Genomic DNA, 27,639 nt, shown 5'->3' with positions numbered 1-27,639 from the left:
ATAATCTTTGACATCCCTACTAATTAAATACCTATCAACTTCTGCTTTCAATATACCCAATGACTTAGCCTCTACAGCTGTGTGTAGAAACGGATTCACCACCCTCTTGCTAAAGAAATTCCTCCATACCGCCATTCTAAAGGGACATCCTTCTATTCTGAGTCTGTGCTCTCTGGTTCTAGACTCTCCCACTATTGGAAACATTCTCTGCTTGTCCACTCTCTCTAGGCCAGGGGTCGGCAACCTTTACCACTGAAAGAGCCATTTGGACCCGTTTCCCACAGAAAAGAAAACACTGGGAGCCACAAAACCTGTTTGACATTTAAAATGAAATAACACTGCATACAATGTTTTTTTTGCCTTTATGCTATGTATAAACAAACTATAATGTGTTGGATTTATGAAATCGATTAACTCCTGCAGAGAAAATGAAATTACATTTCTGCATGCAACAAAAACATTTTGAACTCCGAAAAAAAGACGTTGGGTTGAAGATAACTTTTAAGTAAAATAATCAATGTCTATTTGAGTCCTTCTTGTATTTATGAAAAACGCTGAACTTAAATTGTCCGCCAGCAGCAAACCAAAAATAACGTCAGCCAGCTGTCAACCTGAAAAATAAAAGGACTATTTCACTGAACAATGAAAAAATATGAATATACGTAAAATAATAGGCAATTAAAATATTTATCATACTTGGTTAATGGGATTTCTGCTCCTGGACCTCAGCACACAGCGTCTGCACATCAGGGCTGTATGACGTCACCTTCATCTTTACACAGGATCACAAGCTGTCATCTGTGAGGCGTGCGCGATGTTTGTTTTTAATAAAGTTCATGTTGGAGAACACCTGCTCACATACATATGTGGATCCAAAGATCGACAGGACTCCAAGCGCATACTTTATAATGTTTACATAAATGTCGGGGATAGCATTCCATGTTTCGAACACAAGTTTGTCCGGTTTTAGAAGGTTTTCAATATCACTCCATTTGTGATTCTGAGCAAGAACGGCCTTCTAACGGGCAACATCTTCAAGGTCTGCTGTCAAGCGTCTAAACTTGGACACCCATATGTCTCTGTCTGCTATGTCGGCCAGTTCCATCTCAAGATCAGGTTGACTCACACCTGCCAATGCAGTCGTATTCAGTAGGGATGGATGGATGCTTAGGGGAGTGACCGGGAAGGATAATGTGTTTTTTACCTCTCTGAACTCACAGAAGTGTTTCCCAAACTATGTTTGCATTGCGATGATTGCAGAATGTAAATACTCCGAATTTATCATGTCGTGAGCTTGTTTGAACTCTCTCAAATTGGGGAAGTGAGACAATGTGCCTTTCTGTAAATCTCTGGCAAGCACTGTCAACTTGCGCTGGAATGCCAAAACATCCTCCAACATGTGCAGGGCTGTGCGTCCTTTCCCCTGAAGAGCTGTGTTCAGCGTGTTCAGGTGCGCTGTCATGTCTACCATGAAGTGTAGCTTTTACAGGCACTCTGGCTGTTCCAGCTCAGGAAAGGTGAGACCTTTGCTGCCCAGGAAAGTTTTCACTTCTTCCAGACATGCGACAAAGCGTTTCAGTACCTCCCCTCTTGACAGCCACCGGACTTTGTTGTGCAGCAGGAGATCAGAATATGTACTTTCCAGCTCGTCCAGTAACAAACGGAATTGACGGTGATTTAAACTTTTTGCCATTATTTTATTGACAATCTGAATGACAACATCCATTACTTCTGTGCATTCTGGAGGAAATGTTTGAGCCTCTTGGTGCAAAATGCAGTGTAAAGTCAGCAGCTTTCTGTCCAGCGACTTCTGCAGTAAAGCCACAAATCCCTTGTGCGCTCCTGTCATACTTGGTGCCCCATCAGTAGCTACTGACACCAGGTGGGTGGTCTTTATTACTTTGGCTCTTAAACAATTCAAGACAGCCTCACAGATGTACTCCCCCCGTGTTTGGCCTTTTAGAGGTATCAACTCAATCATTTCTTCCTGTGGCCCGGCAGAGTTTACATACCGGCAGAACAGCGCTATTTGTTCAATATCACCTTTGTCTTTAGACTCGTTACAGGCAATCGAGTAGGCCACAGCTGAATTGATGTCTTTAATTTACTGTCTTCTGATGTCTTCTGCCATTTTTATGGTTCTGTCTTTGATGGTCTTTGCAGAGAGGGGCATATCCCTGATTTTCTGCACAATTTCACTCTTGTTTTTAAAGTCCATGAATAGATGTTCTGAAATCTTAATGAAAGATTCTTTTATATATTATATATTCACCATCTGTAAACTGCTTCCTGTGCCTGACTATTTCCTGAGCGGCAACAAAACTAGCATATCTAGTTGATTTTCCAGACTTCATCCACTTCTTGAAATGATTTTTGCTCAGATCAACCTTCTGCATCAGTTCCGAAACGGCTTTTTTTCTCTCATCTCTATCCGGATATTTTTGAGCAAAGGCTGTGTGTTTATTCTGGAAATGTCTTGCGACTTTTGACTTTTTGTTGTTTCCTAGTTTCTCATTGCATATTAAGCATGTCAACCATAGTAAACCATAGTAAACCAGTCTAGTCAGCAGTGAAAGCAAATGAATCTGCCCATGTATCATTAAACGTTCTGTTTTCTTCAGTCACTTTTCTTTTTTTAGAATTCTCCATAGTTAGCCTACCTTGGATCGAAAAACTAAAGAAATCGAGCACTGGCGGGTGTCAGGCATTGGCCGTGGTGACGTATATTTATAGCGACAAAAAACACGTTTTATTTAGATTGTACAAGATCACCATAATCTTCAAATTTAGAATTACATTTCAAAAACTAACAAACTAACATAAATTACATTTTAATTAAATACTCATCATTTATTTTCCAAAGCCACAGGGAGCCGCAGCACAGAGATGAAAGAGCTGCGGGTTGCCGACCCCTGCTCTTGGCCTTTTCAATATTTGGCAGATTTCATTAAGATCCTCATTCATTCTTCTAAACACCAGTGAGTACAGGTGCAGAGCCATCAAATGTTCCTCATGCATTAACCCTTTCATTCTCAGCATTATTCTTGTCAACTTCTTTTGAACGCCTTCCAGTGCCAGCACATCCTTTCTTAGACACGGCGGCCAAAACTGCTTACAGTAATCCAAGTGTGATTGACCATTGTCTTATAAACGCTAGGTATTGTACCCTTGCTTCTATAATGCAGCCCTCTACTTCTGAGAAGGTTGAAGAGAGCTGGACTATGCACATCTATAGTCGTGTTATTTTACAGAAGCACGGTAGAAAGCATCCTAACATGCTGCGTCACTGCAGTACAGAAACTGCACTGTGATGAACAGGAAGGCTCTACAATGGGTAGTCAAAACTGCCCAGTGCATCACTGGCGCTAGCCTGCCCGCCATCATGAGCATGCAGTATATTCAGAAAGGTGCTGGGAAACTGCCAGTATCAGGAAGCATCCCAACCACCCTGCTAATGTTATATTTGTTCCACTCCCAAAAAGGGAGAAGACTACACAACATCCACACTTGGACCCCCAGACAAAAACACAGTTACCCTTTCCAAGCAATAAGGCTGATCAAAACCTTCACCAACTAACCTACCCGTCCACATCCCCAAACACCATTACTTTATCATTTCCTGTCAGAGTCACCTTATGTACAGACACTCCTGTGCCTAATGTCCCTTTATGGACACACAGTCAATCTGTATGACAACCTAGTCCCTCTGCACTTCTAAATTCTGAATTTGCTCCCATTTAGGAAACAGTCTGTGCCTTTATTGCTTTGATCAAAGTGCATGACCATACACTTCCCAACACTGCATTGCGTCTGCACTTTGCCCATTCTCCTAATCTGTCCAAGTCCTTCTGCAAACTCCCTGTCCCTCTTTGTATCAACCATAAGCTTGGCCACATAGCCATTGATTCTCCCTTCCAGGTTATTAACACATCACTTGAAAAGTAGTGGCTGGATCCTGCAGAATAGCGGAATGGTAGAATAGTGGAATGGCGGAATGGTAGAATAGCGGAATGGCGGAATGGTAGAATAGCGGAAGCCAACCAGAAAATTATTACTGGCAATGTTCCATGCCCATAATCTGTGGAGAGGACCACCAGCCTCTACTACAAAACCACCAGATATTAGTGAGCCTGGAAGGGTGGCTTGCTTTAACCCAGACCTCAGTGAAGCCTGTGTGATGCTGATGGCCATTAAGTTCTGTGAGCTGAGAAGTTTCATTCAATAGTGCACTTGGCCCCCACCAGAGTGATGTAGGTGCAAACCCAGAAAGCATCTTGGATGCCTAAAGCTAAAGCAAACTTAATGTGTTGTTTTGTACAGAGGTGCCAACATTATTTCTGTGGGCAGGGGAGAACACAGATTCTGTCCCCATGATTCCACTGCGGTTATGCTGCCCTTCCATTGTCCCTGAATGGTGTGGTGGAAAGTATCCGCAAGGCCAGTCCAATGTCAATGCTCGGCTCTACCACCTGAAAACCACAGGTGAGGATCCTGAATATTTAGTTTATTAAAATGCTTATCCTTGTGTTTAATTCCTGTTAGGATGGTGCCGACAAGACTAAGTTGTATCAGGATTAAACAATTTAAAGTATGCGCCCCTGCAGCTGATCAATAAATGCACGTTCAGTTCAGGACTAATCTGGGTATTTCCTGAGCTCATATGATAACAGACAAGTATGAATGGCCATGCGTTTATCTGCTGATATCGCACCTGAAGCAACACAGTGATAAGCTTTCATACCTGGTGGTGTAATAAAGTCATAACCATTCTCTGTGAATAAGGACCTTTATCAATTCAAAATTAATTTGGAATTCTAATGATGCCTTTCGATTATTCAAAGCCAACATCCTGTCTGGATGCTTGAATAAATAACAAGTGTTACAGATTGAGCAATAACAGATATTTAAAACTGTGTTCTGTAATTTTTTTATCTTTCCAGGCTGAATGCAGTAAAGCATTTATTGAAGTTGAGTTACACAGCATAGTTAGATCGGAGATAGTGATGGGGTGTTAGCTCGGGCCTGTGTATTTTTAATGAGAGAATGTATTTACATATTTAGCATCGTGCTGGCTATTAGGAGACTTTGAGGTGAGAGAGGAAGAGGGAGAGAAAGCACAGCAGTAGAAAGACAGGAAGATTGAGATTCCATTCTACGCCTGGGTTTGCGAATGGTTAAAGCAGCTAAGTACATTGATGGAGTTCAATGTAACCAAAGTATACAAGGAATGGACTAGGGCTCGACACATCTTATTTCCTGGTATACTCTTCCAGAATATTCTGTTGGAAGGTATTATTAATAAAGCTCCACAGGTCTTAAGCTCATCATTGATTTTACTGGGTTGTGTGATTTTGTTCTGCAACTTGCTCAATCTATCCTCCTGTTCCTTGATGATTTTTGTTGACCACATTCATCTATCCCTTCCTCAACTTTGCTAATAAGATGATATACTGTCCTTCCCAGTGTGAGAAGATAATATACTCCCAAGACAGTGCATCATCTTCTCACACTGCTGGATCAGATTATAGCTGTTTTAACAGCCTAACCCTCTAATGATCTGGGGAAACCAATTCGAGATGTTATAAATTGATTACCCCATTCAACTTTTTAATTAAAAAAAGCACTATTGATCAAGTCTACAGTATCAATATTTAATGCTATAAGTGCCAAGCTAAATCTGCCAGATTCTTGCTACTGTTTAATCATGGAGCTCCGTATGCCATAACTTTATAAAATTTTCATGGCTTCACAAGACTAGATTTCCTAGCAGATATTTTCAGGTGCAACTGAATTAAAATGCTTCAGACAATGTTGAGGAAATTTTGTTTTCAACCTGTGCAATGATTCATTAAGGAGGAGTTTTGCATTTATACCCTTTCATATCCTTGCAACAATCAAAAATAAATGATCGTTTTTTTTAAGTGTTACTGAAATAAATTAGGGAACCTATAACCAATTTGTACTCTGCAAGCTTCCACAGACAGTGATGATTCAGTGACCAAATGATCAGTTGTTGGAAGAGGGTAAGTATTACCTGGGCCATGGAAGTTTTATTAAATAGTGTTGCATTTATTTGAGTCCAAGCAGGATCCCAGTGAATTCCGGTATTCAAGAGAAGGCTCCTCCGACAAAGCAGCACTCATTCAGTAATTCACGAGTGCCAGCCTAGGTTTGGTGTTTTCATATCTGGTGAGAGATTTAAATCCTATGATTTAATTCTGAAGCAAGAATGCTGTGAATGGATTTGTGGGTGACACCATATAAACCTTTAGTTGTATAGTCATAGAGGACTTGTTCATATCTTTAAAAGTAACAGTGAATGTATGCTGATAATTGCAGGATTGTAGTGGTTTTTTTGAGTTATAGTACAGCACCAACTGAATGGAGTTGTAAATATCTTTTGTATTTCTGAAGATAATATCAGTTTATTTAAAAGATGTGGATAGGTACATGGAGAGAAAAGACTTAGAGGGATATGGACTGAAAGCAAGCAAATGGAACTTGACACCTTGGTTAACATTAGTGAGTTGGGCCAAAGGGCCTGTTTCTCTGATGACTCTATAACTTGATAGCTGAACAATACACTGGAGTTCCAAGACTGGGTTTGAAACGGGTGAGGAAAAGTCTACAGTTCGTCTTTAACTTCCTTTCAGACTTGGCTGTTTGGGGCTTAATGAAAGTCTTAGTAAAAAGGCTTAATTGTGCTTGGACTCACTGTGCTAAAGAAAAGAAATTCCATCAGGGTTTTTGTCCCTGATTGCAACTATCCACAAGCTAGTGTTAATTGATGGTGACATTGGGTTTTGCCATATCATGTTTCATAGTAAACTACCCAATCTGTGTCTGATGCCAACATGGGGGAAAATTGGCATCTATTGGAGGGGAGGGAAGCCAGCAAGTGGATTTTTTTTTAACAGATATTTTGTTTCAAGAAGTTGAGTGTTTCAGAGAATATACCTCTGACACAGCAGTATGTTCTTTGAATGCCATGCTGCAATCTTCACCAGTGTAAACCCACAGATACTGTGAGTGACATCCAGTTCTTCCAATTCATGGTTTGGGAGGTGGCACAACCAATGTTGTTCTGTAGCTCGGCCGTCCACTATTAAAACTGCAGAGATGTAACTGGATAAGGTGCACATTACCTCAGTCTGTTTCTTCCTGTTTTCTTCTTTAGGATTCTCATAATTTTGGGAAGGTAGATTGCTTATGGATTGTTTGGCTTCTAATCCAAGTACTGACCATAAGATCTAAACTCTGTAATTCACAAAATTAACCACAGCAAACAAAAAAAGTTATTTCATTTATTGTGGAATCCAAGAGATTGTTAGATTAACAGTTTGGAGAACAAAAATAAAAGGAAGAAACAGGATGAGTATATTTCAAGGGGATTTTTGGGATGGTGCCCATTTAAGTGGTTCTGGAAGAAGATCACTGTGTTGCATCACAGGGCCTGGGATTTGAGTTCAGAAGCATCTCAGACAGATGGGATAAGGCCCTCCTCCTGCTAGCATCTGTGAGACTTACTGACTGAAGCGAGCCTGGGCTATCTTCGTGACCTCCCAATAGACGTGATTCCACTGAGATGAGCTGCCACTCGTAGTATGGCACATGCACAAACAAAAAGGGCATATTTACTCAGAATTAGATACAAAGATCTGGAACAACTGATTTAGTCATGGCAGTTTAATGAATGCTAATTTGACTAATTAACCATAAATTGTCACATCTACGTACATGAATCCACCTGTGTGTTTGTGAGATCGGAGCACAAGCTGAAGATGCCTTCAGCTGAGAGGAAATGGCATGTCTGGCCATGGGCTCCCACTGAGACCTGGGATGGAACTGCTCCAGGTGTGTAATTCCGGATGGCCTGACATATAGAAAACAAGAATCAAAGGGTGTGGGGTGCTCACAGTTACAAAGTTTATGCCAGAAGTTAGTGCCAGCACTATCTCTTCTGTGCAAAAATCCTTTAAACAGTACATGCTGCCTTGGCTGAACTGACTCAAACTGAGTTGCGCTCGTGATCAGTTCATCTGTTCCCATGGCTGAAGAGCAAACACCGGTCAGGGTGACTGACACCCTTTGCTGGGTGTTACATGTAGTGCCGGGTGCTGTCAGAACTCAGATGGACTAGGCTGTGCTTATCCACACATCACATGAATTTAATGTGAAAGAGAGGAGGCATTTAGGGAAGCAAAAGATCTGCTAACCTTTATTACAGAACAATGTCACTGGTTAAATTGGACCTTAGTGAGAGTATATCTGGATTACAATGTACAATTTTAGTGTCCTTAAAAATAAAGATATGCTTGCCTTAGAGGGAATTCAAAAAAGGTTCACTGCCTGATTCCTGGATTGAGATGTGTTGTTCTACAAGGAGCGGTTCAGTAGACTGGGCAGCATGCTTTAAGACAGTGAAGTAAATAGTTTGATAATTATATACTCCTTCAAAAAGTTATTGGAAAGCTTTATTGATGCTCAGTTTTTGAACACAAGCCAATATAGTCAAACACAGAGGTCATACTTGGACAGTGTGGAAAAATAAAGCAGAAGTAGTTCAGTAATCATTTAAACTGGGGATTTATTTTTGATTTTTTTTATTATTTATAAACAATTGAAGTGAAAGCAGAACTGCTTTTTGAACAGTGGTCAAAATGGACGAATTGGGTAATAGTGAGTCATTTTGCTTCCCAATTGGTGTGGGAAGGTAGTGAGTGAAGAGCATTGAGAGTGTGGGAGTGTGATGATTTATGATGAGGTCATGCAATAAATCTGGAATGTTTGCAATTACACTTGGCAGCCCTGATGGGTTAGAACTGGGGGAAGGACAAGGCAAGGATCAGGTGACTGACGTCTTAGTTCCTCATGTGCCCCAAGTATATGTGTATGAAATGGGGATGATATGTGAGGGGAATGGGGGAAGGAAAGTGGGAATAACAGAATTACTATGATGAGGTATTTTCACAACACTTGTTGATACAGCTTGGTGGTAAAAAGCTCAGCAACATGTTTAGTCAAGGAGTTCATTCACACATTGAAACCAAAATAGTGCAATTAATAATTGGTTTAATCCAGAATATTGCAGCTGGATCTATTGTTTTAAAGTTCATTGTCAAGTTTGAGTTTTGACTTTTTGGTGTCTTTGTACAAGCCAAGCGAGGAGGACTACAGCGGACAACACGAGTGGTCTCCAGTGCGACTTTCAATTTTACTGGTCTGAGAATTCACAAGAAATTTTTCACTGATGTTGGGATGTTTCTGGGAGCAATCTGGACTACAACAGGACAGTCTAGCTCTGCCCACTGACTGAGAATAGGGTCTTGTTGCATTTTGACACTGACCATAATGTTTAATTCTCTCAACCCGGAACTGTTCCCAATTCATTCACAGGAGGAACTTACGGACTGAAAGCATGCACCTGCCCACTATTAATGTCGGTGATTTACTGTGTTGTTCCAGAAGAAAGCTGAGAGTCAAACTCTTAGCAATATGGCTTGTGTATCAGGTACAGGTCAGATCTTGATTTTAAAAAAAAGAGCTGGTCTATGTTAACTAAAGGCCAGTGAAGATTGTGAAGATCCTTCTTGTTTGTACCAGCTTGTGAAGATCCTTCATGTTTTGTATTACTCCTGATGATCGCATTTATGTGGGAATTTGCATGTCTTCAGATCATCAGTCCAGTAATTTTCTGTAACTACTCAGCTTTCATACCCTGGCCCAAACTATGGTTAGTTGCTTTAATCCCTTGTTCACACTTGTGCCAATTGGGTGCTGAGAAGCTTGCCATTTAATTGGAAAATGAGAATCTGTCTCAGGTTTAGATTGAAGCTGTTCAAAGGTCATGAAGTGTTCATTCCAACACTGATCATCAAGTAGTCCCAATTAACCCACTTTGTCAGAATAACAATGTCAGTGTGTTTCGTTAGTGGAGAGGCAGTTGGCACCACAGCCTCATTGGATAGATGTTTAATGGGTTGACAAGTTGTCTTCTTTGTCTTTCAGAGACTTTGTTGGATACTCGGGTGGCCACAGCTGAACTGGGATGGACGGCATATCCTTCATCTGGGGTAAGAGCATTTCAACCCATGGGCACCTGACAATGATAGTTCTTCACCTAGGTAGGTGGGGGAGAAAAGCATTGTGAGAAAGTGAGGAGGAAGGAAGAAAGACAGCCAGCTGGTGACAGGGCACTCTGATACACTTTACAGTCAACTAATTGGCATAAAAACCATTGAGGTACATCTCCATTTTTGAGCAATATTTGTTTAAAGGATGTAAATGTGAGCTTTGGTCAGGACATCAAGATACTTTCCTGCAAAATATTGCTCCAGTGCCTATTTATTGCCAACCTGTTGACAGTGGGTTGAAAGTTCTAATCACCCTACAGGATCCTGAACTTATATAAAGGAAAAAGTCAACTGTGTTGTCATGTGGATGAGGTACAGGTATAATATAAAACTTGCTTGGAGCCATATCACAAACATGTAGGTTTAGACAATGCATGGAATATATAGTACAATTATATAAGACAGTGAAGTGAGAGGTGGGGGGAAGATTATGTAAAAGCAAAATCTAATTAAAAAAAGACAATCTGAGGCAAGTCTATGGTAGTGAAAGAGAAGGTCTGTAGTGTTTCATTGGTTAGGGTTGTGCAGTCTGTTTCAACAACTTGATGGTTGTAGTTGTCCCAGACCTAGTGGTGTGAGATTTCAAGCATCTGTACCACCTGCCTGAAGGTTGCAGTGAGGAGAACATGACCTGGATAGTGAGGAACCTCGATGATAAATGTGGCTTCCTTGAAGCAGGACATCCTGTAGATGTTGTCAGTGATGGGGAGTGCTGTGCCTGTGTTGGACCAGGCTGTGTCTACTACTCTCTGCTGTCTCTTGCATTCATGTGTATTGGAAATGGCCATAGTGGAACCCATCAGGATACTTTGAATTGTGACTCCATGTAGGTTTGTCAGAGTATTTGGTGACATGCCGAACTTCTAACAAGGCAGAGGTACTGGCATACCTTCTTCATGATGCATCAACACCCAGGATAACACCCAGGAATTTGAAACTGCTCACTATCTCCCCTGTGATCCACTAATGAGAAGTGTTGTGGTCTCCTGACTTCCCCTTTTGGAAGATTTTTGATGTATTCCCCCATAGCCTTATCCTAAAGAAATTCATTTAATGTTTTAAATCAGTCAGGTCACAATGCTCATGAGAATATAAACTAGTTGTGTATTCTGTGCCAATAATTCAACCTGTAATTCTCCAGATTATTGTAACACGAAAATGTTGCACTGCCTCCAAATCCAGAATCTCTTCCTTGAGCTTTGTTATTGAGTCGATAATATCAGACTCTGATTCTCTCACTACAGACAGAACGGAAGGGGGAGCAGAATATTCACTTTTCTTTCATATAAGTGGTGTAAAGATACTGCCAAAGAAGTGAAAAGATAGAACTACTTGAACATCTCCAAACCTATCATTAAATCGGTGCACTTCACTAGTTGTGAAAACAGTAATTATCTGCATTCTTCACTCTAATAAACCATCGTTTTTGGAATTCTGTCTTACCAGAGCTTTATGGAAATCATCTATCTGTAAAACAAACATTATGCATGTAATTGGTGGGAAAGGGAGATGATAGAGTGCCATATCTGTTTGATTGAGTCACCCAGAGCCCTCACCTGAAAACAGCACCTTACCTTCAGCACGGTCAACTTCCAGATAGACCAGAGAATGATACCGCAGAGAAATAAGCCATTTGGCCCAACTGGTGCATCCCGACCATGATTCCTATCCAAGTTACTCCCATTTACTTGTGTTTGGCCGATATGCTTCGGAGTCTTTCTTGTCCGTGGACCTGTCCAAGTTTCTTATAAAAGTTGTAATTGTACCTGCTATTCCTCTGGTAGATCATTCCATACACAGAAAAAAGTTGCTCCTCTGGTTCTTATTGAATAATTTCCTTCTTAGCTTAAACTACGTCTTCTAGTACTTGATTTTCAACCATGAGGCATTTACCCTATCTTTGCCCCTCATGATTTAATACTTAAAAAGTATTTCCTCCTCAAGTGCAACTCCATGTTTTCCAGAAATCACTTTGGAAAATTGCCAATGGCCGTGGCACTTCCTCTGATTTTCTGGCACTTACTGTCTCAGTGTAGAAGCTTTGAATTCAAGAGTAACACCTCAATACAGTATCAGGACAGTACAGCACTTTTCACTAAGTTACAGCATTTATATATTTCTGCCATAGGTCAATCCACCAGCAAAGCCATAAAATGGCCTTTCAATGTTCGGGTCCTGCTTCCTAGTGTATTCTGCTACTCATGACTCAGAATTGAATGTTGTACTGTGCAGTCCTCTATGGACTGCTACTCCATAAGCTTTGTCTCCTCTGTGTTGCATACCTCATTCAAGATCTACATCAGACCAGTAATTCTCAGTCTTGGCCCATGTCCCAAGAGTGAACTGTGAGAATGGAAAAATGGATTGCAGCTGAAAATACAAGACTTGCCCTGAAATGGCTGCTGCTATGATGCAAGCAGGCTACTTCCAGCAAGGCACAGAAATTGCTACCCCTTCTATATTTTTTCTGATGGATGGGGGATTACCTGCAGTTTAATAAAATGATTTTCTATATTTTTGATAGTCTTGAATGTAAATGTATTCACTCTTAGCTTACAGTATGAATCCAGTTCAGCACTTCAAATTGTTCTTGTGTTCACCTATGGAATTCGGTTGGTTTACATGTCAGCCGGTTAGGGTTACAGTATATTTTTTTGTATGCAAACTTTTCTGGTTGAAACTGTCTGGTTTCCTGTAGCTGTCTCAATTTGTAATTCCATGTTAAAAAGTAGAAAGTGGTTTCAGCCAGAGCTCATTGACGTTCATCTTGCACAAGGTCAGAACTCTCCAGAGCAATGATCTCTGGAATAACTTGAGTCTGCCGGACTGCAACTTGTGACTTTCCATAAACGTTTAAAACTTTCAAGCTCACTTATATGTAATAGTAGTAAATGCTGTCCCTGCTGTCCATACCAGTAACTAATTAATTTGAGGGCCAAATTACTTGTACTTTTTCTACTAAAACTGTTTGCAGTGTTACAACTGGTCATTGATGTCTTAAATATGATCCAAGCACAAAAAAACTGAGAACACTGCTCTGGAGTATGAGAATCAGCAAGTCTTTCCACATCTACTCTGTCTGTGCCTTTCAACATTCGAAAGATTTCAATGAGAACCCCACCCCCACCATCCTTCTAAATTCCAGTGAGTACAGGCTCAGAGCTATCAAATGCTCATCATATGATAACCCTTTCATTCCCAGAATCATCCTTGTGAACCACTCTCCAATGCAAGCACATCTTTTAGATGAGCAGCCCAAAACTGTTTACTCAAAGAGAGGCCTCACCAGTGCCTCAGCATCACATTCCTGCTCTTCTATTCTAGACCTCTTGAAACGAATGCTAACATTACATTTGCCTTCCTCACCATCAACTTTACCTGCAATTTAACTTTCAGTGTGTTCTGCTCAAGGACTTCCAAGTCCCTTTGCATCTCAGATTTTTGGATTTTCTCCCCGTTTAAAAAAATAATCTACACATTTATTTCTACTATCAAAGTTCATGATCATGCATTTTCCAACATTGTATTTCATTTGCCTCTTTCTTGCCCATTCTCCTAATCTATCTAGGCCCTTCTGCAGCCTACCTGTTCCCTCAACACTACCTGCCCTTCCACCAATCTTCATATTACCTGCAAACTTGGCAACAAAGCCATCCATTCCATCATCTAAATCATTGATATACAGCATAAAAAGAAGTGGTCTAATTCCTGCGGAACACCACTAGTCACTGGCAATGAACCAGAAAAGGATTCCTGTACTCTGTGCATTGGGACGTAATACTTTGAGTACTATATTTGCTACCTTTTTGATTCTGTGGAAACTATTGTGGCCTCTTGACTCTGGTACCTGGGAGGCAACATACCATCTGGGTGTGACGTTTATGTCCACAGAATCTCTTATCTGTTCCTCAGACTACTGAGACCCCAATCACTACCATTTCCCTCTTCTCCCTCTTTCCCTTCAGCACCACAAACCTATGCTTTGGTCTATATGGCATTCCCCTGGGAGGTTATCCCCACAACAATATTCAAAACTGTATACTTATTATTTAGGGGGATGGCCATTGGGGTACTGTGCGCTATCTGTCTATCCACCTTCCCATTCCTTCTCCTGTCAGCTACCCCCTCCTCCAACTGGGGGGGGGGGGTCACTACTTCCCTGTAACTCTCACTAATTATCTCCTCACTCTCCCATACAAGCCGAAGGTCATCCAGCTGCTGCTGCAGATCCCTAAAGTGCTCTTCAAGGAGCTGCAACCAGGTGCACTTTACACATTTCAACTGTGGGAAACATATTCTCTGTCCCCTCTATCTTTGCCTCTAATAATCTTGGGTAAAGCTCTCAGGTCTCCCCTCAGCATCTGAGCGTGCCAGGGTCTAGGACATCTTGGATCGAATCCTCAGTATTCTTAAAGGGTGAGCAGCCTGATGTCATGTACCAATGACATGGGTAGGAAGAGTGGCGAGGTGGCATTAGGTGCTAACTTAAAGGGCAGTATTTCCAGGGTTATGATCTCAGGATTGCTGTGCATGCCACGTGCTAGTGAGGCCAGAAATAGAAAGGCCATACAGTTTAACACTTGGCTGAGGAGTTGGTGTAGGCTTCAGATTTTTGGATCATTGCACTCTCTTCCGGGGAAGGTGGGACCTGTACAGAAGAGGTAGTTGCACCTAAATTGGAGGGAGACTAATGACCAAGCACGGGGGGGGGGGGGTTTAAACCAGAGTGACAAAGATGTGAACCAGAGTGCCAGAGCAGATAGTGGACAGGTTGTGGAGAGAGATGTTGTTAAGACCTCAGACCTCACAAATCAAAAGATTGAGCATGGCAGGAGTAAGTATATTTCAATTTAGGCCACAACAAAGAGGTTTCTCGCAGGTTGGTGATGCTTGTTTAAAAGTACTGAAGGGTGAAGTGGCCAGTGTTGAGAGTAAACCAGTGGTGTGAGTAGGAGTGTCAGGCTTTGGCTCAAAGGAGTTATTGGTTTGGAGGAGCTGTTGGCTGTGGATAAGTTTCTGTTGAGGTTCCTTTTTTTAAATCTTGCTGTACCTAGTGCAGTAACTGGCTGTTGTGTGTTCTTCATGTCAGATGTTGGAGTCAGGGAACTCTATCTGTGTGAAGTGCGTTGGCTGCAGCACCTTGAATACTGTGAACCCAAGGGGGATCAATATTCTCCCAGGCAGCTGTGTTAGAGCTGATGGGGAGGGTATAAAGCTATGTTGGCTGGTACTAGAGTGAAGGGACTCAGGATAGAACTGATGTTTTTTTTAAAAAAAAACAAAGATAGTGTACAGTCAGACTGTCAGAAGGGACAGGCAGATGATAGGATGGAATTGCAGCCAGCAGGGTGAGGATCAGAGCATTATGGATGCAGAATCAAAAAGCGTAGAACATATAGTACTCAAAGTGTGATATCTCAATGCACAGAGTCTAAAACATAAGGTGGATGATCTTGTTGCACTGTTGCAGATTGTCATGTATGATGTTGTGGCTGAAGAATGGTTCTAGTTGGGAGCTGAATGTTCAAGGTTATAAGAAGGTCAGCAGAGGGGGTGGCATGGTTTGGCTGGTAAAGAATGGCATCAAGTCATTAGAAAGATGTTACATGGGATCAGAAGATGTTGAATCCTTGTGGGTTGAGTTAAGAAACTGCAAGAGTAAAAGGATCCTGATGGCAGTTATATACAGGCTTCCAAACAATAACTGGGATGTGGACCAGATTACAAAAGGAAGTAGAAAGGGCGTGTCAAAAGGACAATGTTGTGACAGTCATGGGAGATTTCAACTTTCAGGTTGATTAGGAAAATCGGGTTGGAAGTGGATCTCAAGAAAGTGAGTTTGTTGAATGCCTAATGAGATGGCTCTTTAGAGCAGTTTGACATTGAACCTACTGGGGGATCAGCTATACTAGATTGTGTGTTATGTAATGACCTGGAGGTGATTAGGGAGCAGAAGGTAGAAGAATCCTTAAGAGGCAATGATCACAATATGATTGAGTTCAACTTGAACTTTGATAGGGAGAAAGCAAAATCAAATGTAGCAGTATTTCAGTGGAGTAAAGGAAATTACAGTAGTATGAAAGAGGAGTTGGCCAAAGTAAATTGGAAGGAAATGCTGGTAGGGATGACAGCAGAGTGGGAATGGTGTGAGTTTCTGGGAAAACTGAGTAAGGTGCAGGATAGATGTATTCCAAAAAGAAAGAAATACTCAGATGACGAAATAGTATGACTGTGGCTGACAAGGGAAGTCAGAGCTACTTTAAAAACAAAAGAGAGGGCATACAACAAGACAAAAATTAGCAGGATGGTAAAGAATTTTTTTTCAGGTATCCGTTAGTCTCGTGAGACCATGGATTTGCTCCTTGGAAGGTTTCCAGGGCGCAGGCCTGGGCAGGGTTGTGTGGGAGACCGGCAGTTGCCCAAGCTGCAAGCCATGTAAAGAATTGGGAAGCTTTTAAAATCTTACAGCGAGCAACTAAAATAATCATTAGGATGGAAAAGATGAAATATGAAAGCAAGTTTGCAAATAATATCAAAGTGGATAGTAAAAGGTTTTTCAAGTGGATGTAGGATCGCTAGAAAATGAGGCTGGAGAAATAATAGCGGGGGGGGGGGGTGCAGGTGAATTAAATGAGTGTTTTGCATCAGTCTTTGCTGTGGAAGACACTAATAGTGTGCCAGATGTTGAAGGGTGTGCAGGAAGGGAAGTGAATGCAGTTACTATTACAAGAGAGAAGGTGCTCAAAAAGCTGAAAGACCTAAAGGTACGTAAGTCACCCAGCCCAGATGAACTGCACCATAGCATTCTGAAAGAGGTAGCGGACGAGATTGTGGAGGCATTAGTAGTGATCTTTAAAATAATCATTGGACTGTGGCATGGTGCCAGAGGACTGGAAAATTTCAAATGTCACTTCACTGTACTGGTCAGGGAGAGTGAGGAGGTGATAGAGAGGAGCTATAGGCAAGTAGTCACTCCGAGGCCTGGGGAGACAGATAAGTAGGTAACAGAGGGAAGGGTAAGAAGCAGGTGCTAGAGAGTACCCCTGTGGCTGTCCCCCTTAACAATAAGTACTCCTGTTTGAGAACTGTTGGGGGAGACTGTCCACCTGGGGGAAGCAACAGTGGTCATACCCCTGGCACAGAGTCTGGTCCTGTGACTCAGAAGGGTAGGGAAAGGAAGAGGATGGCAGCAGTGATAGGGGACTCTATAATTAGGGGGTCAGACAGGCGATTCTGTGGATGCAGGAAAGAAATACAGATGGTAGTTTGCCTCCCAGGTGCCAGGGTCCAGGATATTTCTGATCGCGTCCGTGATATCTTGAAGTGGGAAGGAGAATAACCAGAGGTTGTGGTACATATTGGTACCAATGACATAGGTAGGAAAAGGGAGGAGGTCCTGAAAGCAGTCTACAGGAAGGAAGTTGAGAAGCAGGACCACAAAGGTAATCATCCCAGGATTACTGCCTGTGCCATGTGACAGTGGGTATAGGAATAGAATGAGGTGAAGGTTAAATGCATGGCTGAGGGATTGAAACAGGGGGCAGGGGTTCAGATTTCTGGATCATTTGGACCTCTTCTGGGGCAGGTGTAACCTGTACAAAAAGGATGGGTTGCACTTGAATACCAGGGGGACCAATATCCTAATGCTATTGGGGAGAGTTTAACCGAGAATTGCTGAAGGGTGGGAACTGAACTGAAGTGATGAAGGAAAGGGAGGTTGGCTCACACATAGAGAAAGCTTGGAGACTGTGCAAAAGGGAGGATAGGCAGGTGATAGAAAAAAGATACACTCAGACCGATGGTTTGAGATGTATCTATTTTAATGCAAGGAGTATTATGAATAAAGCAGGTGAGATTAGAGTGTGGATTGGCATTTGGATCGATGATGTTGTGGCCATTACAGACACTTGGATGGTTCAGGGACGGGAACGACTACTTCAAATGCCAGGCTTTAGATGTTTCAGAAAGGACAGGGAGGGAGACTAGAGGTGCGGGCGTGGCACTGTTGATCAGAGATAGTGTCACGACTGGAAAAAGGAGGAAGTCAAGGAGGGGTTGTCTAGGAGTCTCTGTGGGTGGAAGTTAGGAATAGGAAGCAGTGAATAGCTCTACTGGGTGTTTTTATAGACTACCCAATAGTAACATGGACATCGAGGAACAGATAAGGAGACAGATTCTGGAAAGGAGTAATAATATACAGGGTTGTTGTGGTGGGAGATTTTAATTTCCCAAATATTGATTGGCAATTCCTTAGAGTGAGGGGTTTAAAAGGAGTGGAGTTTGTTAGGTGTGTTTAGGAAGCTTTCTTGACATAATATGTAGATAAGTCTACAAGAGAAGAGACTGTACTTGATCTGGTATTGGGAAATGAACCGGGTCAGCTGTCAGGTCTCTCAGTGGGAGAGCGTTTTGGAGATAGTGATCACAATTCTTTCTCCTTTACCATAAGTATTGGAGAGGGATAGGAACAGACAAGTTAGCGAAATGTTTAATTCGAGTAAGGGGAAATATGAGGCTATCAGGCAGGAACTTGGAAGCATAAATTGGAAAGAGATGTTTGCAGGGAAGCATATGGAAGAAATGTGGCAAATGTTCAGGGGATATTTGCATGGGGTTCTGCGTAGAAATGTTCCAATGAGACAGGGAAAGGATAGTAGGATAAAGGAACCGTGGTGCACAAAGATTGTAAACCTAGTCAAGAAGAAAAGAAGAGCTTACGAAAGGATCAAAAAATTAGGCAATGATAGAGATCTAGAAGATTATAAGGCTAGCAGGAAGGAGCTTAAGAATGAACACGTACAAAAGCTGGATGAACTCAGCAGGTCGGACAGCATCCATTGACTGCTCATTTCAATGGATGCTGCCCGACCTGCTGAGTTTATCCAGCTTTTGTACGTGTTGATTTGACCACAACATCTGCAGTATACTTTGTGTTAGCTTAAGAATGGAATTAGGAGAGCCTAAAGGGGCCATGAGAAGGCATTGGCGGGCAGCAATAAGGAAAACCCCAAGGCATTCTACGGGTATGTGAAGAGCAAGAGGATAAGACATGAGAGAATAGGACCAATCAAGTGTGACTGGAGAAGTGTGTATGGAACCGGATGAGATGGCAGAGGTACTTAATGAATACTTTGCTTCAGTATTCACTACGGGAAAGGATCTTGGCAATTGCAGAGATGACTTGCAGCAGACTGAAAAGCTTCAGCATGTAGATATTAAGGAAGAGAATGTGCTGAAGCTTTTGGGAAGCATCAAGTTGGATAAGTCGCCAGGACCGGATGAGATGTACCCCAGGCTACTGTGGGAGGTGAGGGAGGAGATTGCTGAGCCTCTGGCGATGATCTTTGCATCATCAATGGGGACGGGAGAGGTTCCGGAGGACTGGAGGGATGAGGTTGTTGTTCCTTTATTCAAGAAAGGGAGTAGAGATAGCCCAGGAAAATATAGACCAGTGAGTCTTACTTCAGTGGTTGTTAAGTTGATGGAGAAGATCCTGAGAGGCAGGACTTATGAACATTTGGAGAGGTATAATACGATTAGGAGTAGTCAGCATGGCTTTGTCAAGGGCAGGTCATGCCTTATGAGCCTGGTAGAATATTTTGAGGATGTGACTAAACACATTGATGAAGGAAGAGCAGTAGATACAGTGTATCTGGATTTCAGCAAGGCATTTGATAAGATACCCCGTACAAGGCTTATTGAGAAAGTAAGGAGGCATGGGATCCAAGGGGACATTGCTTTGTGGATCCAGAACTGGCTTGCCCACAGAAGGCAAAGAGTGGTTGTAGACGGGTCGTACTCTGCATGGAGGCTGGTGAACAGTGGTGTGTCTCAGGGATCTGTTCTGGGAGACTTTCTCTTTGTGATTTTTATAAATGACCTGGATGAGGAAGTGGAGGGATGGGTTAGTAACTTTGCTGATGACACAAAGGTTGGAGGTGTTGTGGATAGTGTGGAGGGCTGCCAGAGGTTACAGCGGGACATTGATAGGATGCAAAACTGGGCTGAGAAGTGGCAGGTGGAGTTCAACCCAGATGAGTGTGAAGTGGTTCATTTTGGTAGGTCAAATATGTTGACAGAATATAACATTAATGGCAAGACTCTTGGCAGTGTGGAGGATCAGAGGGATCTTGGAGTCTGAGTCCATAGGACGCTCAAAGCAGCTGCGCAGGTTGACTCTGTAGTTAAGAAGTCATATGGTGCATTGGCCTTCATTAATCGTGGGATTGAGTTTAAGAACAGATAGGTAATGTTGCAGCAATATAAGACCTTGGTCAGACCCCAGTTGGAGTGCTGTGCTCAATTCTGATCACCTCACTACAGGAAGAATGTAGAAACCATAGAAAGGGTGCAGAGGAGATTTACAAGGATGTTTCCTTGATTGGGGAGCATGCCTTATGAGAATAGGTTGAGTGAACTTGGCCTTTCATCCTTGGAGCAATGGAGAATGAGAGCTCCTTCCTTTCAAGAAGGAGCTAGATAGATATCTGATGGATAGGGGAATCAAGGGATATGGGGACAAGACAGGGACTGGGTATTGATAGTGAATGATCAGCCATGATCTCAGAATGGCGGTGCAGACTCGAGGAGCCGAATGGTCTACTTCTGCACCTATTGTCTATTGACCTGATAGAGGTATACAAGATAATGAGAGGCATTGATCGTGTGGATAGTCAGAGGGTTTTTCCCAGGGCTGAAATGGCTAGCACAAGAGGGCATAGTTTTAAGATGCTTGTAAGTAGGTACAGAGGTGATGTCGGGTAAGTTTTTAACACAGAGAGTGGTGAGTGCATGGAATGGGCTGCTGGCTGCAGTGGTGGAGGTGAAACACTGGGGTCTTTTAAGAGACGCCTGGATGGATACATGGAGCTTAGAAAAATAGAGGGTTATGGGTAAGCCTAGGTAGTTCTAAAGTAAGGACATATTTGGCACAGCTTTGTGGGTCGAAGGGACTGTATTGTGCTTTAGGTTTTCTATGTTTAAGAAAGGAGGAAGGCACAGAAAGGAAATTATAGACCAGTTAGCCTGACCTCAGTGTTTGAGAAGATGTTGGAGTTAGTTGTTAAGGATGTGGCTATGGAGCACTTGGAGATACAGGAGATTATAGTATAAAGTCAGCATGGTTTCCTTATGGGAAAATCTTTCCTGATGAACCTGTTGCAATTCTTTGAAGAGATAGATAAAGGGGATGAAATAGATGTTGTATATTTGGTCTTTCAGAAGACCTTGGACTAGGTTCCACACATGACACTGCTTACCTAGTTAAGAGCCCATGGTATTACAGAAAAGTTACTACCATGGTTAGAGTATTGTTAGAGTATTGGTAGGAGGCAGCGAGTGGGAATAAAAAAAATCCTTGTCTGGTTGGCTGCCAGTGACTAGTGTTCCACTGGGCTCAGTGTTGGGACCACTATTTTTTATGGTATATATCAGTGATTTAGATGATGGAACAGATCACTTTGTTGCCAATTTTGCAGATGATACAAAGATTGGTAGAGAGGCAGGTAGTTTTGAGAAAACAGTAGGTTGCAGAAGAACTCTTTACAGATTAGGAGAATGGGCAGGAGAATGGCAAATGAAATACAATGTTGGAAAATGCATGGTCATGCACTTTGGTAGTAGAAATAAATGTGTGGACTATTTCCTAAATGGGGACAAAATCTAAAAACCTGAGATGCAAAGGACCTTGGAAGTCCAAGTGCAGAACACCCTAAAGGTTAACTTGCAGGTAGAATCAGTGGTGAAGGTGGCAAATGCAATGCTATTGTTCATTTCAAGAGGTCTAGAATACAAGAGCAAAGATGTGTTGCTGAGGCTTTATAAGGCACTGGTGAGGCCTCACCTTCAGTATTGTGAACAGTTTTGAGTTCCTTATCTACAAACCCCATTTCCAGAAAAGTTGGGATATTTTCCAAAATGCAATAAAAACAAAAATCTGTTATATGTTAATTCACGTGAACCCTTATTTACCTGACAAAAGTACAAAGAAGAGATTTTCAATAGTTTTACTGACCAACTTAATTGTATTTTGTAAATGTAAAGAGCGTTTCTTCTTTTTGTTAACTAGCAGGAATGCTAATTTACTGATAACGAGAATGGTATTCCTTTGTAAACCAAATGGGGATTAATGTTCTTTCTTCTGAGTCTGTAAGCTTTTGTTGACGGGCTTTTGGGCAGATCGGCGCGAGGGGGTCGAGAGAGAGGACGCAATGCTCTAAGCTGGGCGAGGATCGGACCCCAAAGGGGGGTCCGAGGCCGGGAGATTCTCCGAGGACGGGGGGAGGGGGGATGAAGCTAGATGTGCTTGGTTGACCGCTCGGAGGGTCCTGAGCTGTTTGGAGAGTCGAGGAGTTCGGAGGGTTCGGAGGGTCCTGAGCTGCGAGTCGAGGAGTTCGGAGGAGATCGAATGGTGGCCAGAAGACTTCAGTAATTGAGCTCCAACGGCTGTGCACGAAGTGGTTTGGACTTTGATAAGTTTGGCGCCTTTTCTTTAATTTTCTCTTCATATATACTGTATCGTTATTAATCACTTAGTTATAGTAACCTTTATAAATTGTACTCATTTAATCGCATATGGTGTACTGTCTGTTTGTGGGCGAGGCGGGGACATCACACAGCATCCACACCAGCTGATTACCCAATTTGGCGGGGCCGAAGGCTGCTCCCCTAGACGAAACGAGCTGAGCCAGCCTGAGGCGACCCAGGGGGTTACATTGTGGGAGCTCGTCTGGGATTGATTTCTGTGGAGGCTGTGTGATCACCCTATTTAAATTGTGTCTGCGGCGAAGAGCTGGTGTGCCTTTGTGGGTGTGCGATTGCTGGTTATCGCTGCGTGTGTGTTGGGTGGGGTGGCTGCTGTTGCTAGCCTGGAGGTCGTTCGAGTTCCGACTAGTGCTGACGAAATGGTGGTGGGACCATGGGTTGTCCGTACTGTTTGGAGATTGAGGAGTGACAGGTTGGGATGTTTCAGCAGTGGTGAGCTCCGCCCAGTTATTGGAATAATGTCCAGCCCTAAAGGGGCGGAAGCGTGGGCGGAGCGGACCCCTCAGTTACTGGGTGAGTGGCAGTACTTGGCTGAGGAAAAGCAACAGGGACGGGTTGAAAGTTTGAGTAGGCGGGCTGGTGACTTTGTTAGAACTGTCAGGCGCAATTACCTCGAAGTGACTGCTGCCAGTTCTGGGAAAGTGTGGGAAAATGCGTGTGGTTCGACTGGAAGTCAAATGCCGCAGCTGGGGGGCTTATCATACCCGTGGCAGGAGATTGGTGGGAAGTTGTTAGGGTATCCCTCTTTGCCTAGGGGGGCATATAAATTGCCTGTGGTGCCAAGGGGATCAGTTGTTCCGTTGATTCAAGAGGTGTTGGGAAACTTAGAGGAGGGCCAGTGGGGGAACGGCTTGGGGTCTCTGCGGGAGCGCGTTCCCAGCAATGTACCAAGGAACTCCCGAAAGGAACAGACTCTATTCCTGAAGGCTTAGAGGGGCCACGCGCACAGGTGTTGTTACGGATGGATGGAAGTCAAGTTAAAGCCATCCTCGGCACCAGGGCGCCGGTTAAGTTGCTGTACAGTTTGTTTCATAACCGTTATTGGAAGCATTTACCCTTGACGACATTGAGAACACTGGAGATTTGGGGTACCAGTGCCGGTGATTATCCAGACGACGGTTGTTGGTCAGTGAAAATGGAGTTCTTGGAGGCAAATGTGGAGGAGACTGAGGTTCAGGAATCGTTAATGCTGATGTGTCCGGACCCTGTTGAGACGGGCAGCTTTTCTGTTCTAGAGAGAACCAATATCCTGCTGGTGCGCTTGGGGGCCTGCCCGGAGGAGGCGGGTGAGCGTTGTTTGGAGGCATTGTCGATGCACTCAGAGTTTCGAGCTGCTTGTGTGGACGTGTGTAGCAGCATTGGGCTGATACCGAATTCAAACAAGAGCCAGTGGCGGTACAGCCTGGGGGAAGTATCTGAGGGTGAGACCCTCTTAGTGGACGCTGCGAAATACCACGAGAGAGGGGAGTTGACTGCTGAAGACACCTCGGAGAGAGAGAGGTTGCGGCGACTGGCCCCTGAGGCCGTGGAAGACGTAGGCAGCGTGTGTGTGGATTGTATTGCGTTGAAGAGGCACACTGTCAGTGACCAGAATATGGCCCTGAGGGCCGGAGAGGCGATGGCCTGTCTGAATGGTGCGATGTGGTTTAAGGTGCTCGATCTGAGGAGTGGATGTTGCCAGATCCCGATGAGTGGGGCCGACAAGGACAAGACGGCCGTTATAAATTCCCTAGGAGTCTTCGGGTCCGAAAAGATGCCACAGGGCATATCTGGAGCCCTTGCAACCTTCCTGCGGGGCAGGTGGAAGACCATAGGGGATATGGAGGCGTTTGGAGTTTTGGTGTATGTGGATGATCTCTTGGTATTTGGATTTGCCTCAGGAGAATATGAAGTGAGGTTGTTGCAGGAGCAGCTGAGAACTACCGAGTTAAAGTGTTTTCGGGACACGTGCCAGGGCTGGCGAAGGTCGCAGCTCGTGAGTGACTGTCTCTACGGAACCAAGTTTGAAATGAAGACGGAGAGACTGGAGAAAGTGATCTGGAACCATTCAGAAGACTTACAAGTTGGAGAGAATGAAGAAAGTTGTCTGACTGAGGGTAATAGCAAACTGAGAACCCGGAGAGGGGAGTTTGCGGAGGTGAAGAAATTACATACAAATCTCAGAAGAGAGAAGCGGAGGCTTGAAGGGAACCTGAAGATGACCATTGACAGTTCAAATGAAGTGCAAAACCTGAAAGTTGATCTGGAAGAAGTCATGAGGAAGAAAAAGCTGGAGAGAAGTGCAGTGAATACTGAACAGGAGGCTGAAGAGACTGCGGGAGCAGTGCAGGCCACGTGTTTCCGTTTGGAGAAGATCAAACAGCAGCTACCGATCACAGGAATGAGGAAGAATACAGATTCGATGGATGATGTGCTGGATGTGTGGTACATGCTGCCTTTTGCTGACTTTCCCTCGATTGAGGAAGAGACCTTTGGCCCTTCTCCCATTGAGTCAGGTGTAGCGGGGAGGGTTAGCTGTGTGCAGTGTGGGGCATGAGTGAGAGGTTGAGAGAGGAGTTGGTAGTGGGCCCAAGGTATCCCCAGTTGTGTCCGAGCCTGAAGGGTTTAGGTGAGGGGGTACGGAGGTCTCAGAAGGGTTAGGGAACTCCCAGATAGTTGGCCTAAGTAGCGCCTGAAAAACAGGGCGTGAGGGTTACTGTGTGGGGAGGAGATGTCACTGTTTGTGCTTGGGTTACGGTGTGTTGGCAGGAAAGGTGGCGAGTTATTTAGTAGTCATGAGGACATGACTTTTATTTGGTGGAGGGAGAGTGTAAAGAGGGTTTCTTCTTTTTGTTAACTAGAAGGAATGCTAATTTACTGATAACGAGAATGGTATTCCTTTGTAAACCAAATGGGGATTAATGTTCTTTCTTCTGAGTCTGTAAGCTTTTGTTGACGGGCTTTTGGGTAGATCGGTGCGAGGGGGTCGAGAGAGATGACGCAATGCTCTAAGCTGGGCGAGGATTGGACCCCAAAGGGGGGTCCGAGGCCGGGAGATTCTCCGAGGACGGGGGGGGGGGGGCGGGATGAAGCTAGATGTGCTTGGTTGACCACTCGGAGGGTCCTGAGCTGTTTGGAGAGTCGAGGAGTTCGGAGGGTTCGGAGGGTCCTGAGCTGCGAGTCGAGGAGTTCAGAGGAGATCGAATGGTGGCCAGAAGACTTCAGTAATTGAGCTCCAACGGCTGTGCACGAAGTGGTTTGGACTTTGATAAGTTTGGCGCCTTTTCTTTAATTTTCTCTTCATATATACTGTATCGTTATTAATCACTTAGTTATAGTAACCTTTATAAATTGTACTCATTTAATCGCATATGGTGTACTGTCTGTTTGTGGGCGAGGCGGGGACATCACACAGCATCCACACCAGCTGATTACCCAGTTTGGCGGGGCCGAAGGCTGCTCCCCTAGACGAAACGAGCTGAGCCAGCCTGAGGCGACCCAGGGGGTTACATAAATATACACAAATTTAGAATTTGATGGCAGCAACACACTCAACAAAAGTTGGGACAGAGTTAAAATAAGATTGAAAACTGCACAGAATATTCAAATAACACCGGTTTGGAAGACTCCACATTAAGCAGGGTAATTGGTAGCAGGTGAGGTATCATGACTGGGTATAAAAGTAGCGTCCATCAAAGACTCAGTCTTTGCAAGCAAGAATGGGTTGTGGCTCACACCTTTGTACCAAAATTTGTGAGAGATTTGTTAGTCAGTTCAAAAGGAACATTTCCCAACACAAGATTGCAGAGAATTTAGGTCTTTCAACATCTACAGTACATATATTGTGAAAAGATTCAGAGAATTCAGAGACATCTCATGCGTAAAGGGCAAGGTCGGAAACCACTATTTAATGAGCGTGATCTTCAAGCCCTCAGGCGGCACTGCCTAAGAAACCGTCATGCTACTGTGACAATTAAAGCCACCTGGGCTCGGGAGTACTTCGGAAAACCATTGTCACTTAACACAGTCCGTCGCTGCATCCAGAAATGCAACTTGAAACTGTATTACGCAAGGAGGAGGCCATACATCAACTCTATGCAGAAACGCTGGCGAGTTCTCTGGGCCCCAGCTCATCTCAGATGGACTGAAGACTGTGGAACCGTGTGCTGTGGTCAGATGAGGCCACATTTCATCTTGTTTTTGGAAAAAAACGGGCGTCGAATTCGCTGTGCCAAAGGTGAAAACGATCATCCTGATTGTTATCAGTGAAAGGTGCAAAAGCCAGCATCTGTATGGGGGTGCTTCTGTGCCCACTGCATGGGTGAGTTGCATGTATGTGAAGGTACCATTGACTCTGAGGTGTGTATTAGGATTTTTGAGAGACATATGTTGCCATCAAGGCGACATCTCTTCCCGGGACATCCATGCTTATTTCAGCAGGACAATGCCAGACCACATTCTGTACGGGCTACAACAGCGTGGCTTTGTAGACTCAGAGTGCATGTACTTGACTGGCCCACTGCCAGTCCAGATCTATCTCCTATTGAAAATATATGGCACATCATGAAGAGGAGAATCAGACAATGGAGACCATGGACTGTTGAGCAACTGAAGTCTTATATCAAACAAGAATGGACAAAATTTCCAATTGCAAGTCTACTACAATTAGTATCCTCAGTTCCAAAACGATTAAAAAGTGTTATTAAAAGGAAAGGTGATGTAACACAATGGTAAACATGCCTCTGTCCCAACTTTTGTTGAGTGTGTTGCAGCCATCAAATTCTAAATTTGTGTATATTTACAAAATACAATTAAGTTGGTCAGTAAAACTATTGAAAATCTTTTCTTTGTACTTATGTCAGTGAAATAAAGGTTCACGTGAATTTTTGTTTGTATTGCATTTTAGAAAATATTCCAACTTTTCTGGAAATGGGGTTTGAAAAAATGTGCTGGCATTGGAGGGGGTCCAGAGGAGGTTCACAAG

At 43.4% G+C, this 27,639-nt stretch overlaps 1 protein-coding gene across 3 annotated transcripts in view; it reads left to right on the top strand.

Moving 5' to 3' along the window:
* LOC132381635 (ephrin type-B receptor 1) overlaps positions 1 to 27,639 on the top strand; it is a 653,754-nt gene that overhangs the window by 130,720 nt on the left and 495,395 nt on the right. For all 3 annotated transcript variants that reach the window (XM_059951218.1, XM_059951207.1, XM_059951227.1), the window contains exon 2: positions 10,009 to 10,073. In XM_059951218.1, the coding sequence (XP_059807201.1) occupies positions 10,009 to 10,073 (65 nt within the window). The remainder of the gene's footprint in view (positions 1 to 10,008; positions 10,074 to 27,639) is intronic.

This window comes from Hypanus sabinus, chromosome 2, assembly GCF_030144855.1.
Source record: "Hypanus sabinus isolate sHypSab1 chromosome 2, sHypSab1.hap1, whole genome shotgun sequence".
Lineage (NCBI taxonomy): Eukaryota > Metazoa > Chordata > Chondrichthyes > Myliobatiformes > Dasyatidae > Hypanus > Hypanus sabinus.
Note: the sequence above shows the minus strand (reverse complement) of the source record. Positions and strands in the feature narration are given on the sequence as shown.